At 42.5% G+C, this 16251-nt stretch overlaps 1 protein-coding gene across 1 annotated transcript; it reads right to left on the reverse strand.

Annotated features, from left to right (window-relative positions):
* Nucleotides 1–1045: 1045 nt before the first annotated feature.
* LOC121632628 (sterile alpha motif domain-containing protein 3-like) lies at nt 1046–3327 on the reverse strand. The gene is made up of 4 exons (XM_041974276.1): nt 2689–3327; nt 2454–2606; nt 2209–2301; nt 1046–2085 (listed from the first exon to the last, which is right to left on the reverse strand). Exons 1-4 carry the CDS (start codon nt 3247–3249, stop codon nt 1768–1770), a joined length of 1125 nt encoding a protein of 374 aa, XP_041830210.1. The 5' UTR covers nt 3250–3327; the 3' UTR covers nt 1046–1767.
* Nucleotides 3328–16251: the final 12924 nt, after the last annotated feature.

Consider the following 16251-nt stretch of genomic DNA (forward strand, 5'->3'; position numbering starts at 1 on the left):
AAAAGACTCGTTCACAGCTGGAACGAGAGACGCATTTACATGCACAAATACACGCACGCTCACTGCAACGAAGTACTTGCTTGCTACTGACATCACATAACATGACATGATGAGTTACTAACCCTGTCTTGTTTTGGTTTCATAATTTAGAAAGAACAGAACATGTTTAGTGAGCTGGTGGCAACAACCCTTCCTCAGTTATCCAACACTGATCGGCTCATTTATAAGGGAGAAAGAAAATGAGTAAAACGAGATGAAAATAATGTTTTATCTATTTGATCCCTTCAGACCATCTTAATTGTTACTCACTGACACATGAATTTATATTTTCTCCAGATTACCCGTCTAACCGTTGACCCAGGATCAGATAAGATGGTTTCTCTCTCATTCCTACAGCTGAAGCAGTGAGAGTGAATGAAACCTTCCTGCCAGAGGTGGAAATGCCAACATCCTGATCCTTATGTACATTTCTGTAAATACCGAACGGCAGTTTCCCTGCTTGGTTCTCTGTGGTGATGCAAACTGCAAGTCCCCTGATTTCCAGAGAACTTTAAGTGCACTCTTAACCCAAATTAGCTGACATTACTCGCAAATCGCGTGGAAACCCGTTGCCCTATACCACTTTAGTTTTTACACAGGCTAAAACTAAATATGTTGACTACTATTAACACGGAAACATTAATTTCTACAAAGCTTAAACTAAATATGTTGAGTATTTTTAACATGGAATCCCAACTTTTTACACAAGCTGAAACTAAATATGCTGAGTACTGATAATATGACATCCTAACTTTTTACAAAGCTTAAGCTAAATATGTTAAATAGTATTAACACAGAATCTTAAGTTTAGTATTTATATTTGTTAGAGTGTACTCAAAATTATTTAACATAATTAAATTACTTGTTATTGCTTTTAATTTTGCATCACAACTACAATATTTACCTCTAATTAAACTACCTTTTCTTTGACAAAAAATAAATAAAATATTGCTGAAAAAGTTGCTTCAATTGGATGGAAAAAAATAAACAGCGTTAAATGCTCCAATGCATTTTATTTTGGTGGAAAATGCAGAAAACAATACATTTTCTTATAAACTTATCAGTAGGTGAACATTAACACATCCAACCTATAATAATTAATCTTAAGAAGGTCATTTCAAATTATTGAAAAAATGTGTGGTTGCTGAATTTGTGTGGGTGTTGTCTGTGTCTATGCTGTTTGTTGGTGTTGTCTGTGTTGGTTTCGTGTGGGGGTGTTGAATGCATAACATATTCACCAGAAAAAACATGCATTTGACTGGAAATTATAGTGGTAAATCCATAACAAAAAAGGTCAAGAAGCATCTGCTCAAATGTACAAAAGATTACAAACAGAATGCTTGATTTGCCTAAATGAAGGGAGGCCAGCACATGAACCAACAGAGATATCAGAACAATATCCAACTCCATCTTCATAGACTAATGATGCAACAATAACTGAAACAATGTGATATGTTTGCCACAACTCCTCTCAATTTAAATTTTCATACTACGCCCATCATTCAGTATTTAAATGTGTATATTGTTAAAGTGTCAGTGTTTTTTATGTATGGGACTGTGTTGTGAGTAGGTGTTGAATGAGTCTGTTGCTTGTGTATGTCTGCATTTTAAACATGCATGTTTTCCAGTAAATAAAAAAGGTTTACCCGATAGTCAAAGTGTTTTTACCAGTAGCAAAACAAAAACAAAAAAACAGTTAAAGCTTATCCCAAGAGAGCTGACATCTCTTTACATTGTGAGCTGATTTTTCAAAGTCTGTAGCTTTGGTTTTAGGTCACTGTGGCCTAATGAGAGCAATACCTGCTGGATGAACAGAAATGTTAGCTTCATTGTCTTAGGGTAGTTAAGATGGAGTGCATATGTGAGTCCAAACAGAATGCACATTGCTTTTGGCAGATCTTCAATGTCTCTCATCACAACTTCTCCCTCAATGATGATTTTCAACGAGGCTGGACTGAGATGATGGGAAGATGTGGCCACAGCATCTTCACGCTCAACGAGTAGTATCCCGATGTCAAGGTCACGGAACGACTCATCATCAGACTCCTTAATAAAAAAATATACGAGTACAATCATTATATTCTCATTTGGAAGAAACACAAAAACTTTATTCAATATACTGTCAAGAGTGGCATGGTAAAAATTAAAAGAAAGCAAGTGCTTACTTACAAAGCCTGCTTTGAAGAAGTTTGTGGGGTTGTCCCCCAGGATGATTGGAAGCCCTCTGAGCACATGTGTCCGGATCGCAGTTGGGTCTGTTGTCTTTTGGGAATTAAACAAAATAACAAGTTAGATAGCTAAAATAATCAAAAATGATCTCTAAAAACTGAATAACACAACCAATAGACTGGCTCTTAGATAATTTGCAAAACCTGTAAAGAACAATGGCAAGCACATAATGTGTATGGACCTACATTTGTCTGTTGTGAAATCTGTGTCAACAACTGTCCAACATTCCCTCTCTTGGATCGAAATAACTCAAGGAGCCGAGGACTGTGCCGGTCGATGCTCTCATAGAATTCATGCTTGAGGTTCTTGCTCACAATCCTGCTGAACTCCATGAAGACCTGAAACATACAGAGAGCAAAAGAGGCAGTCGTTTTCTTCACTTTCATAACATACCTGATCTTCAGTGAAAAATGAGCACACCTGATCTTCAGTAAAGAGGGCAGGCCAGCGTTTCACCATCATGCTTATGGCAGGTTCCGAATCCACAACCTCTTTTCTTCTCAGAGCGAACGTCTGATCCATCTTCTGTTTCACAAGAGATGCATTCGGTGTTTTCTTCTGCATTTCATCAATCAAGTCTTTGCAGGCTGCCTCCAGGGCTGGCTGATCATATCCATCCGGAAAGTTGGGCAGGTAGTTGATTTCACCTTTCTTTGCCTTTTTGATGCGCTTGTTAGCTGGTTGTCCTGCTGAATGCCTTCCCAGCTTACCGGCATTTACTGCAACATCAAGGCATCCTGATTGCCTGCGCTTTGTTCTATAATTAGCCATTTTATGTTTTAGACTATTTTTCCAACCACAACAGCGAGTGGTTGAGCCTTGCTCCTGGAGACAAGGGTGTTTGCTAATCAGTGCTGCTGCAACACTTTCGAACTGAGCAGCAGTTGGATATGCCGTGTAGCTATACATGCTCTCTGCCAATCTTTCAAGTATCTCGTGTTTTAGTTCTTTTGATACTTTAAGGTGTGTTCCCTCACTCATAAAAAGCAGATCTGCTTGCCTAAGTCTATATTGTACATCAACTGAAAATGTTGGGATGTCAAAAAATTCTGGCCACTGTTCCCGTCGCTCCAGAGATGAGTGTGAGAGAATCGCTGTATCTGCTGTACTCGTGTCACTGAAGACTTCATCAGGTGGGACAGGTACCAGCTCAACAACAGGCAAGACTTTAACTGTAGGTTTTTCTGGAAGTTCTTCAGTATCTGTCAGATTACATAGTTCATTATTGAATTCTGGGTCTTGGTATTGGAGGCTGAAGTTGTATTGAATTCCCATCAACTCTTTTAGCTTGCTTATCAAATCTCCCACTGTAGAGGGTCTTGTATTAAGAACAACTTTTCTTATATCAGCCTCTGTGAGAATGACCCTCATGGTCATCTTTCAGTTTGCAGTCATCTTGGGAACAGAAAAAAAATTTGATAGGAAATTTACATATCAAAAAAGTCATTCAATAGCTGAACCATTGCTATGTGCATCACAAAGATAGTTGATTAATAATTTGGCTGTTTAAGTTTAGAGCATTTTTTCCTCAAGATGAAATATTACTGTAAAGACAATGTAAATGATGTTAGTATTAATGATTTATGACTTCAAGTCAGAATATTTGAGAAAACGCTAATCTAGCTATATCAATACCAACTCTGAACCAAGCTATGAATACTTTTCTGATAAAATAACACAAACAAATAGTAATGGATGTCTGCAAAAACTGAAGTTATACAGCAAATAAAAACTGAGCGTTTGTGTTTCTGTGTATGGACCTTCTGTGTGAGATATACAATAGAAAAAGTTGATGTCCCCTGAGATTAAATTGGCTGTGCTATTTAGAAATAAGTATTAATTCACAAGAAACCCCCTTTTCAAATGTATAAGAAAAACAGTTACAAAAAGTCACACATTAATGAAAAATAACCCTCTCAAAATGTATCATAAATTTCAACATGAGCCCTAAAATATATACACAAAATCTTCCATTACAGTCTTAGACTGATTACAAATATCTTGTGGGTTCTTAACACAGAATATGACGTTTGAGGGTCACTATTAAATTTTCACCATATTGGTATGCTGAAAGAGGGAAAACATCATTCAGCTCATTCAGCTGCACAACGGACAGAGAGGGGTTACTGCTTTCACAAATGAGTTCAAAAGATCTCAAATGCTCATGGTACCAAGCACTCATCTCATTGCAAACAAACATGATCTCGGTATTGAGTGCCACTATCTGTTTGATCTGCCTAAATGAAGGGAGGCCAGCGCATGAACCAACAGAGACTATCATGTCAGAACAATATCTAACTCCATCTACAAAGACTGATGATGCAACAAGAACCGATGTAAGCTCAGGAACTCTCTGGGAGAAAAACTGTTGCACCTCCTCTGGATAAGATGTTATTGATACTGTAGTGACCTTGTCCATTTCAACTGATGGCTTGAAAAATGAACTTGTGTCCAAATAGTAAGCCATCATTTTCTGATGCTTAACAGCCAATGTAAGAGCTACATTTTTGAAGTTGTGGGCATTACGAATGGCCCGTTTGAAGAATTTGTGTTTCCCCTCAAATCGCATTGTCCAAACATCTGAAAGAGGACCAAATGCTTTAATCATCTCGGGGTAATGCTCGAGGTAGTGATGTTTTGGCCGCAATCTAAAATCTGGGAATGTAGTTTGCAGCAAGTCTCTGTGTTCTGACACTTTGCAGTCGAGGAAATGCACCGACTCTTCAGTGTGCTTTGTTGCGACAGCCAACTCAACAATATCTTTTAGGAGAAGCAGAATGTTCCATGCGTTATCTCCCTCAGGGACTTTATGGCCGATGATAAGAGGGAGCAGCCTGAGTAGGGCCCAGTTTTCATGGCCATTGCCACCTATGGTCCCTTTGGTTGAGAAGCTGTGGGCAATTGGCTGAGGCTGGTCAGTTTTGTCATCAAAAGCATATTCAAAAGTTTTCATGGCATGATTCAGTGTTTCTATGCTGAAATATTTCTTAGAAATCATGTCTGAAATGCAGAGTGATAGCTCAACAGGAACAATCCCTTCCAAAAGGTCATGGAGGATGTCAGGGGGGTACCCACGCACAACATGAAAGTGCTTGAGACCGTCAGTCAACACACATTCTCCTTTAACACCATATTGTTTTGCCATGGTGGGATCCTGCTTTACTTCCTGAACCTGCTGGTTGTGAGTGTCTATAGTGCGGGGTTCAAAAGCTCCTGAATTTACCTCCTTAGCTTGCATCTCGCCTCTTCTTGCCATGCAGAATCTGCAGAATCTGTCCACCGTAAAGCTTTCAAAGAATCCTGCCAGAGAATGAGCAGCCAGGTTATCAGCAGCCACTTATAAAACTGTGCCTTTGATACTGATATGGGAATATCTAATTTGTGTCCTAAAATGACCATCTGTATACTATTGGTGTTATATAACTGCTTGTTTTGTCCCAAGTGACCACCTGTATACTGTTTTTTGTTATATTATTCTGCTTGTTTTGGTGCCTGTGTAACTGCCTATCTTTGGAAGGGTGAGAAAAGGGTGTCTTGTAAAGATGTTTACAAGACAGGATCTCAGGACTCATCCTCGCCTGTGGGAAAGGACCGGCCATCCTCTCTCTCATGCGATGTTGTGTTTTTCTAAATAAGTATAAAGACGGGGAAATCCCACATCTCGGGAGAGTCTGCTGCGGGTTACGTATACGAACGCCCAGCCGGGGTTTTCTAAGCCACTCTACCGGGATTGTTGGCTCTCCAGTCCGTGTCAAAGGTAGGGCAAGCTATGCTATGCTTATAAGGCTGGACCCATTGAGATGTAATGATGAGTGTCATGAGCTGCGGGGAATAAACCTGACACACTTATTCTAGCACTCTGACTTTGTGTGTTTCATCCGCTGACCACCACGAACCTCTAAAATCACAAATTACATTATTGGCGTCACGAACAATTAATAAATTGTAATTGATATTATTTGGTGGCTGCAGAAATGTTTAAGAAACAGAATAGGAAGTCTCCCGCCGTGGAGCAATCTGATGTGCCAGGTTGGACTGGCGAATGGAGTGAAGTTGCGCTCTGTCTGCGGGACGGCGGTGGTCGTCCCGAGCCGTGGGGAGATGCTGTAAAGGACGGCTCTCTAGCGGCTGCATTGCCTGCGCTAAAAGAAATTGTTGTTCCTCCGAAATCCCCGTTGGGGGGGGTTCAGAGGCGTGCGTGGTTTTGTGCATCAGCATGGCGTGTATCGCAGGAGAAGTGTAAAAAGTTAACTGATGAAAAAGAACAGTTGGAAACACAGCTGTCTTTAGCCAGGCAAGAAGTAATGAAAATACAGGCAGAGAAAGAAGCACTGAATCAATGTTTGAACAAAGCTTTGGTGGGTTTGGCTCAGACTCAGCGGCAAATGCGGAGGAGACCGCCATGCCGTACTGACCCTGCCGAAGTCCGTACCGTGGCTGCACGGGTACGGGAGGATGCTAGTTGGGATCCCATGAAATGGGATGAGGATGTCTGGGACAAGGCTGAAGGGTTAGACTGGTATCAGGCAAAACCAGTGACCCGTCGTCGCCAGACTGAGAATATGGGTCCTACAGCCCCTGTTCAGGCTGTAAACGGGCTGGGTGACCTCATGTTCGATGAAAATGGGCAGCCCGTTATGGTGCAACCACGACCCCCTGCAGCACTGTTTCAGAGAATTATAGAGGATTATACTGCAGAGGAGGTGTCACATCTGGGGAGAAAATTCAGGCAGGGGGTGGAGGAGCCCCTGGATTCATGGCTGGTAAGATTGTTGGAAGAAGGGGCCCATCAAACTGATGTGGATCAGGGGGATGCACATAAATTTGTCAGTTTATCCAGAAACCCTGATGTTAATGCCGCATACAGGGATGCAATGACAGATTTGCGTGGAGCCACGGCATCTGTGTTTTCTTTGTACGCCCTTGCAACCGGAACTGTGTTCTGCCTGCCTGGTGATTGGGCACCAATTACCCGGCCCTGGTATACTATCAGAGATGCTGTGCAACGGGTGGCTCAGTTAATGATGAGGGAAGGAGTGTTTCTGGGAACGGCTGATGCATGGGCTGATATGCATGTGCCCAAATCAGTACGGGATCATCTGATAAAAACCAGTCCTCCACATTACAGATCCCTGGTGTTAACATTAATGTTAAATTCTGTAGACAGACCTGCTTCTGCTGTACAAGGGATGATAAGAGAATTAGAAAATCTGGCACAGTGGGATGACATGAATGTTCGTCCTCAACCGTCTCAACAGAGGGGAGACAGACCAAAATTCACCCCGAGACCTAAGCAGGCATTTCAGCCACAAGCTGGTGGCCCCACACGCCGAGATTACTGGAATGCTCTAGTGAAAGCTGGGGTTCCTGTGTCACAGATAGATGGTAAACCCACGAGTGAATTAAGAGAAATTGTGTCTAAAAAGGGACTTAAAGTGTCATGTGTGTCTGGTCTGGATGGATGGAGAGAAATGAAAGAAATGCTGTCGGACTTGGTGCGTGAAAGGCGTGCAGAGCCGGAGCCTGAGGAGAGCTCCGAGGAGGAGGAGGAGGAGGAGGGAGAACTCTGTCAAATAGCACGAGTGAAGAAAACCAAAGCTCAGAAGAAAAAGGAGAAAAAGGATAAAAAAGATAAGAGGCGCTCTCGCCTATATCCTGGTCTACCTGAAAATTATTACTAGGAAACTGGCCGAGCCCCTCCAATTCGGCTAGTTAATTGGGCTGCTAATGATATACGTCCACATGTGATGTTGGGTATACATTGGCGAAATTCTACACAAACAGTGGAAGCTCTGGTAGATACGGGGGCGGAGGCCACCCTTATATATGGTAATCCACATAAATTTAAAGGTTTAGTTGCTACATTGAGTGGTTTAGGTGGTGGAGTTGTTCAAGGAAAAATAGTTAAGCTCTCTCTCACTATCGGCACGTTACCTCCACATATTTATCAAGTTATAATCACTCCCATTAAAGAATACATTATTGGAATGGATATTTTGACAGGTAAGACTCTCCATCTGAGAGGGGGCGGATTCTCATTTGGAGTTAGAGAACTCCGCTCACTAAGTGTGTGTGCTGTACGGGTTGGAAAAGTGCATATGGCACCGTTCCCAATCCCTCTGGCTGAAAAAGTGATATCACAAAAGCAGTACAGAATACCAGGAGGACATGATGAGATAACTGTGACAATATCTGATTATTTAGAAGCTGGAGTGTTGAAAACAATCTCCACTGCTTGGAATAATCCTTTGTGGCCGGTCAGAAAATCAGATGGCAGCTGGAGGATGACTGTGGATTATCGGGGGTTAAACAAACACACTCCCCCGTTAACTGCTGCAGTACCTGACTCACTTACCATAATAGAACGGGTTCAACATCATCCCGGTGTATGGTATGCAGTGCTTGATCTGGCTAATGCTTTCTTCACTATTCCTATCCCAGAGGATAGGATGGAACAGTTTGCATTTACCTGGGAGGGGCGACAGTACACGTTTACTCGCCTTCCACAGGGCTACGTGCATAGTCCTACTATTTGTCATCGCATAGTGGCTGAACATCTTGCTGAAATGCAATTACCATCGGGAATAATGATTTCCCATTACATCGATGACATAATGATCCAGGGGATCAATAAGGACGAAGTGGCTGCAGTATTGCAACAAGTGATGACTCACATGCAGTCACATGGATGGGAAATAAACCCTGCTAAAGTGCAGGGCCCAGCACAACAAGTGAAGTTCTTAGGAATAAACTGGAACAGAGGAGAAAGAGAGATAACTGAGAAGGCCAAAGAAAAAATATTGACATTTGCCGTCCCACACACACAGGCTGACCTGCAGAGGTTTATTGGTTTGTTTGGATTCTGGAGACATCATATTCCACACTTGGGACAGATCCTGAAACCTCTCTATGCAATAACAAGGAAAAAGGCTGTGTTTGAATGGACAGATGTACATCAAACTGCATTTGAGTTAGCTAAAGAAGCTATACAGCAGGCTGTGTCATTGGGAAAGCTGATATCTGGTCCAGTAGAACTGCAGGTGTCTGCTTCAGCAGATTATGCCAATTGGAGCTTGTGGCAGAAGCAAGGGCGGGTCAGAAAGCCCATGGGGTTCTGGTCCCGGAAACTGCCACCTGCAGGTGAAAGATACACACCATTTGAAAAACAATTGCTAGCTTGTTATTGGAGTTTAATAGAAACAGAAGCTCAGACAGTGGGGCATGAGGTCATTATGCGCCCACAAATACCTATAATGTCATGGATTTTGAGTAATCCAACTACTCATAGAATAGGAACAGCACAAGAAAGCAGTGTTATTAAATGGAAATGGTATTTATCTGAACGGGTAAAACCCGGAGAAAAAGGTGTGTCTACTCTGCATGAACAAGTTGCAGATGCTCCTGCAGCAGATGAAGCCAGGTTCCTGGTGACTGAAATGGATGCGTCTCCAGTCCGGCCAGGACAGGCTTATGGAAGTTTGACATCTGAACAGCAGGCTCAGTCATGGTTTACAGATGGTTCTGCTAAGTGGACAGCAGGCAAGCGGAAGTGGAAAGCTGTGGCTTATAATCCAGCCATAGGACAGACCCTGGAACAAACAGGGGATGGAAAGAGTAGCCAGTGGGCAGAATTAAAAGCAGTACATATGGTATTGCAACAGGTAGGAATACAACAAGCAAGAATTTATTCTGATTCCTGGTCAGTAGTAAATGGTATGTTAACATGGATGCCTACGTGGAAGAAGAATAACTGGATGATACAATCAAAGGAAGTATGGGGGCAGGAATTGTGGAAAGATATTTGGGAAAAAGCTCAAGCCATAACTATATATGTTGTTCATGTGGATGCACATACCACTAATAATAGTGCAGAAGCACTGCATAATAAACATGCTGATGAAGTTGCTAGAACCATGGTGGTTGCTAGAGAGTCCACAGAAGGGTTGGCAAGATGGGCTCATCAGAAAAGCGGTCACTGGGGTATTAAAGGAACCCTGCAATGGGCTCAGGACAGAGGAATCGATCTAAAACAGGATGATGTAAAAACTGCCATAGAACAATGTGAACAGTGTCAACATCAGAGGCGTGGCAAGCCTCAACATCTACAGGGTCATATTCAGAGAGGAAAAAGTCCTGCTCAAGTCTGGCAGATGGATTTTGTTGGACCGTTGCCAGTCTCACAGAACTGTAAATATGCATGTACTGCTGTAGATACATATTCTGGAGTATTGATAGTTCATCCCTGTAAATTTAGTAATCAAAAGGCAACGTTAAAATGTTTGGACATGATTGAACAACATTATGGCATGCCTGTACAAATTCAAACTGATAATGGATCACATTTCACAGGTCACATGGTAAGGAAATAGGCGGATGAAAACCATGTAGAATGGATTTATCACATTCCGTATCACCCACAAGCAGCAGGGTTAATTGAAAGACTAAATGGATTATTGAAATCCTCACTGAGGAAAGCCTCAGGTGATAATAGTTTAAATAATTGGAAGCGCAATTTACCAGAGGTGGTTAAACAAATTAATAACAGACCTCTTGCAGAAGGAGTGACACCACTCACTCGAATGGTCATGGTGCATGCTACCCCAGCAGATGAAAGTGTTAAAATGTGGAAAATACACAATGATGCTAAAATTCCACTGAGTGCCACACCTGGCTCAGCGGGTTTAAACCTGACGAGTCTACAAACAGTAACGCTCCCTAGTCATACCCCAACGGTTGTGAAAAACGGTTTAGGGTTACAATGCCCGCCGGGCATGTACGGACATATCCTGCCTAGATCAGGACTGTCTCTGAAAGGAATCACTGTTATGGCAGGAGTAATTGATGCTGATTACCAAGGAGAACTGGGTGTAGTGCTATTAAATATAGCTGCTGAACCGTTTGTGGTCACTAAAGGTGACAAAATAGCTCAACTGGTAATAAAACCATGTAATATGACAATGGTGCAAGAAATAACAACACCACAGGTGGTTACTACTAGAGGTCAAGGAGGATTTGGATCTACAGATAAAGTGGGTGCTAAGGTTTGGGTCAGGCAAGAACATGGCCCGCCTAGACCTGCTGAAATTATCGCTCAGGGGGCAGACTCAACCTGTACTATAATATACTCTGGGGAACAAGATTGGAAAAATGTTCCCGTGTTAAAATGTTATTTAAGAGAAGACTAATGCTGTTTGCTATATTCTTCTGAAGTTATGTGTCTCTTTCAGCCTGGTGTGCCTGGTGGATGTCTGAGTGGGGGTGGAGGAGGTTGATCGGCAGATCCAATAAGGAGGGGGCGCAGAAGGATCCTCGCTATGGCCCGCCTACGACCTGGTGGTGCCGCCTGCTGGGGCATGCTGCAAGCTGCCCTCACTGCCATCCTCACCAACAGCTTTGTGACTGCGATGACGCCCCACCGGTCGATGAAGGAGGTGGGCATGTTTCGGACGGGCTGGAGGTACGCAACAAGGATGAGGAGACAGGATAACTTCACCTGTCCAGCCAACCAAATCTGTTATATTGCCAATCTAACCAGTGAATGCCCCATATATGTGTGTCGAGGCTGCATACAAACGATGCACCTACGGAGACCGATGACATCAGTACATGTACAAGCTGGATGCAACGTCACTGTCACGTCGGACGTGATGATGCTCCTGGTTCTGACCGATGGAACTATATTGTGAAATGGTACTAATTCACAGGTGCAGGTTTATGAGTCATTCCAATTAAGAAATGCTACAACCATTCACAATCGGATTGATCCTTTGATTCACCCGGTGGATGTGCTGCCAAAGGAACAGGTAAACATTAATCATGTGGCCCCATTGGTGACAACCTGTCAAGAAAAAGCACATGCTGTGGTTCGAACTGTTGTAACTTGGACTGTGAACTTGCCAAAAATGCCCACCTGTCATCATGCCAGACGTCGAAGGGCCTGGTATGATACATTGCTGGGTGGAACTGGAACTGTATTAGGTGTGTCCAACACCATAGATGGAGAAATCACTCGGACAATGTTGTCCAACACTGGAAATAAAGCTAGCCAGGCTATTCATCGCCTGGGGAACTGGATGCCGGTCCCTATAGGACCACAGAAAGAGACTGCCATCATTTTACAACAACAGTTGAAATGGCAAACTAGATTGTTTAATGACACTGCCGATGTTTTCATAAATGTAACCAAAGCTATTGATGCAACTGTGTGTGGTTTACAGGTGATATATTCCCGCCTACAGGAGGAGAGGTTTGTACGAGTGATAACTGCACCTAACCCAAATGAATGGAGACGATTGTTTAATATTTCTGATGCTTCATGGTTACAAGTGAAGCCTGAACTGACGCGATGTAATATGACCTGTGTACTGTAAGTTGGATACAGTGGTATGTTACTCAAGCGATCACCATCTGTAAGTTTCAGGTATTACCATTGGTCGTACATAATAAGTATATGTTTTTGAGAACTTACGGTGAATGGTTTAGTCCCCAAACTAATCACACGTATGACCTGAAGGACTGTGAAACTACTGATCGAGGCCAAGCCTGCCTCTTATCTAAAGGGTATAGAGATCCATGCTTTACAGGAGACACGGCACTGTGTGAATGGTATATAGAACCAGCTAGCGACATGCTATGGCAAGTGGGCCCCAACACCCTTTGCGTAGCTACTACTCACAACCATACTCAGTTGCCTACTGTACCGTTCTCAGGTTGTTTAAAAGGTTTACACCTATGGCATTGGCACAATGTAACTTACAGGTTGACTAACTTTACCACAGAATCTCATCTGACGGCTGTCCAGTGGAAAGTGTTACACCTACCTTGGCGAATTTCTCTGGAGCGTTTCCAAAGTGCACTGTCTCGCTCCCGTGATCTTAAAGATATTATGTCTAGCCATTCTCAGAATGTTACCCGTGCCTTAGTAACAACTCTAGTTAACCGGGAACAGGTTTTGCATGCAGCAAAGATGGTGGAGATGGACAGTGCTCATCACTGGTGGGACATTTTTTCAGGAATGTCTGTCACCGCTAGAACATATGTAGCTCCACCATTATTGATTCTTGTGGCTATTTTATGTGTGTTGACGCTATGCAATGTATTAACATGCCTTTATATACGCCGGATTAAACAACGATTGTCTAGGACCATATATCACACTGCCTTAAGATGATGCACATACATATTTTAGCAGAAGATGGACCTTATGGAACGATGTGTTATCATGTAACTGTGGATACAGATACTGATGTAGATCAGTTCACTTATATGCACTGGAGTAATCAAGATCGATGGGTGCACAATGATGTATATGCCACGCGAATGGAGTTGTTAGATTTCGTGTGTCATTGGGTCACTACTGTCTGCCAGGAGTATCAACATGCTCCTGGCCATACTGAAGATGATGATGTTATCTGGGAAGGTGAAGGTTTTATGAATTAAGGCCATTTTAGGCCAGAGGTGGAATGATATGGGAATATCTAATTTGTGTCCTAAAATGACCATCTGTATACTATTGGTGTTATATAACTGCTTGTTTAGTCCCAAGTGACCACCTGTATACTGTTTTTTGTTATATTATTCTGCTTGTTTTGGTGCCTGTGTAACTGCCTATCTTTGGAAGGGTGAGAAAAGGGTGTCTTGTAAATATGTTTACAAGACAGGATCTCAGGACTCATCCTCGCCTGTGGGAAAGGACCGGCCATCCTCTCTCTCATGCGATGTTGTGTTTTTCTAAATAAGTATAAAGACGGGGAAATCCCACATCTCGGGAGAGTCTGCTGCGGGTTACGTATACAAACGCCCAGCCGGGGTTTTCTAAGCCACTCTACCGGGATTGTTGGCTCTCCAGTCCGTGTCAAAGGTAGGGCAAGCTATGCTATGCTTATAAGGCTGAACCCATTGAGATGTAATGATGAGTGTCATGAGCTGTGGGGAATAAACCTGACACACTTATTCTAGCACTCTGACTTTGTGTGTTTCATCCGCTGACCACCACGAACCTCTAAAATCACACATTACAGATACATTCTCCCAACTTCTCAACATACACACCATGTTGCTCCAAAGAAGCTAGATCATTAATGAGTGGGTGGAGAATTTTGGCGTAGCCATATTCTTTTACATCAGAGGCTTTGCACAAAACAGCAAGCTGAATGGAGTGGAGTGTGGATCTGTATTTTGATGGTACATTAGCTATCACCCAATACACTGCACTCATCTTATGTTTCTTTCGAGATGTTCCTAATGGGTTTGATACTTCAAAATCATCTGTGTAAAGTCCAACAGCAATTTTGAATTCCTCTCCTTTAAGGAGGTCATTGTTAGTACAATACATACCATCTCTGTATGAACTGTACTCATCTTGCACATGCTTTTGGATGGGAAGAGCTTTATCCAAAATGTCTGCCCTATTCAACATCTTCTGTAGCATTGGTTGCAAAGGTACATATACAGCACTACATTTTGTCCCCCTTTCAATGATGTACTCCACTGGCTTCACCTCTTCGAAGTTTTTATTCACATAGGCTGCTCTCCTTTTTGTTGTTGATAAGGGACCATCCTTGCCACAGAATTTCATGATCACATTGTTCTTTGCAGAAGCCCTGACTAACTCTTCCACAACTGAATCTTGTACATCTGTACAGGTATGATGTTTGAGAATGTCATTGACTGCATTGTGCAGCAGTGGCTGGGCTAGTTCACACAACTGTAACAGCTGTTGTATAACTTCTTGTACCGTATTTTCTGGAACGTGTAGCACTGTTTGCATCTTTAAAAAAAGAGCCGCAAGATTGTGCTCCAGCTGTTTTTCTAGATCATGAAGATCTTCACTGGTAGAATCCTCACTGTCTTCTGATTCTGAGGTGCAATTTGGGGGCTCATGTTCTTCTTGTGCCATTTCATTAGTTACATTATCAGAGATAATTTCTGGTCTGAACATCCTCCAATTGTGTGTTCTGTGCTCCTTACTTCTGTGTGCATTAAATGTAGAATACACACTGGTATGAAAGTTACAGCCATTAAATGGACACTGGACTCTGTGATTTACCCTCAAATGTGTACTGCGCAGGTGAGTGAGGAAGACTGCTTCTGTGCAGGGTGCAGAAAAATCACATGACTGACATTGAAATGTCACTTGTGAAGTCTCTCTTGGAGGGGCACCCTGGGTTTTCTGGTGAATCTTCGCTAAGTGGACCTTGAGTGCATTAATGGAGTTGAATGTGCACACACATTCTTGATATAAGCAGGGAAATGGGACAGTTCTACCATAGTTTCCATGTTTTAACCGATAATGTTTCAAAAGGTAACCCCTTTTCTCACACATGAAATCACAATACTTACACTTCCACAGCATCCTCACAACAGAAGGATCTATAAAAATAGAAAACAACGAAAGTTTAAGGTCAATAACTCAACAATATCGTTGTAAAAACATAATGGAAATGAAAACCGAAGCTACATCTTAGTTATATACAGTAAAACCTTTATGTAAACAAGCCTGCGTGCGCGAGAGAGTGAAAAACGGGGAAAAAAAGTGGGCAAGGAGCGGTCCAATGGTTCAACGCGTGGCACGCAGCTTGCGGAGTTCAAAATATTGTACGAACATTACAGGCAGCGCCTGCTAAACTCATCTGCGCCAGTGGTTGAACCGCTTACATACCACAAGTAATGGCAGAAATACATGTTACAGACGCACAAACTTGTAGGTACTTAAGCTTTCCTCAGACCGTTCTCGCTAAGCTAACTTTAACATTCAACTGACGCTATTTTAAATTGACATTAGCTAGCATAAACATTAACACCTGCACAGTTCACAGTGCATTATGTAACCGGAAAAACCGCGTCACCAACATATGTCAGCGTATATGGTTGTTAAAAGTTCCTAAAGGAGATGACAAGACTACTTTTACATACTAACCGTCAAAGGCGTTTAACAAAGCTGTTTCCTGGTCAGAGTGCCTGAAGCCCGTCTGCTGCAGCTGC

Source organism: Melanotaenia boesemani, chromosome 21 (assembly GCF_017639745.1).
Source record: "Melanotaenia boesemani isolate fMelBoe1 chromosome 21, fMelBoe1.pri, whole genome shotgun sequence".
NCBI lineage: Eukaryota > Metazoa > Chordata > Actinopteri > Atheriniformes > Melanotaeniidae > Melanotaenia > Melanotaenia boesemani.

Bases quoted from the DNA above. Each gene is read 5' to 3' on its own strand.
- LOC121632628 (XM_041974276.1), bottom strand. From the start codon at position 3,249: ATGAGTGAGGGAACACACCTTAAAGTATCAAAAGAACTAAAACACGAG. The intron at 2,302-2,453 runs GTAGGTCCATAC...AATTCCCAAAAG, and splicing joins AGATTTCACAACAGACAAAT to ACAACAGACCCAACTGCGAT. The intron at 2,086-2,208 runs GTAAGTAAGCAC...TTTTTTATTAAG, and splicing joins ACTTCTTCAAAGCAGGCTTT to GAGTCTGATGATGAGTCGTT.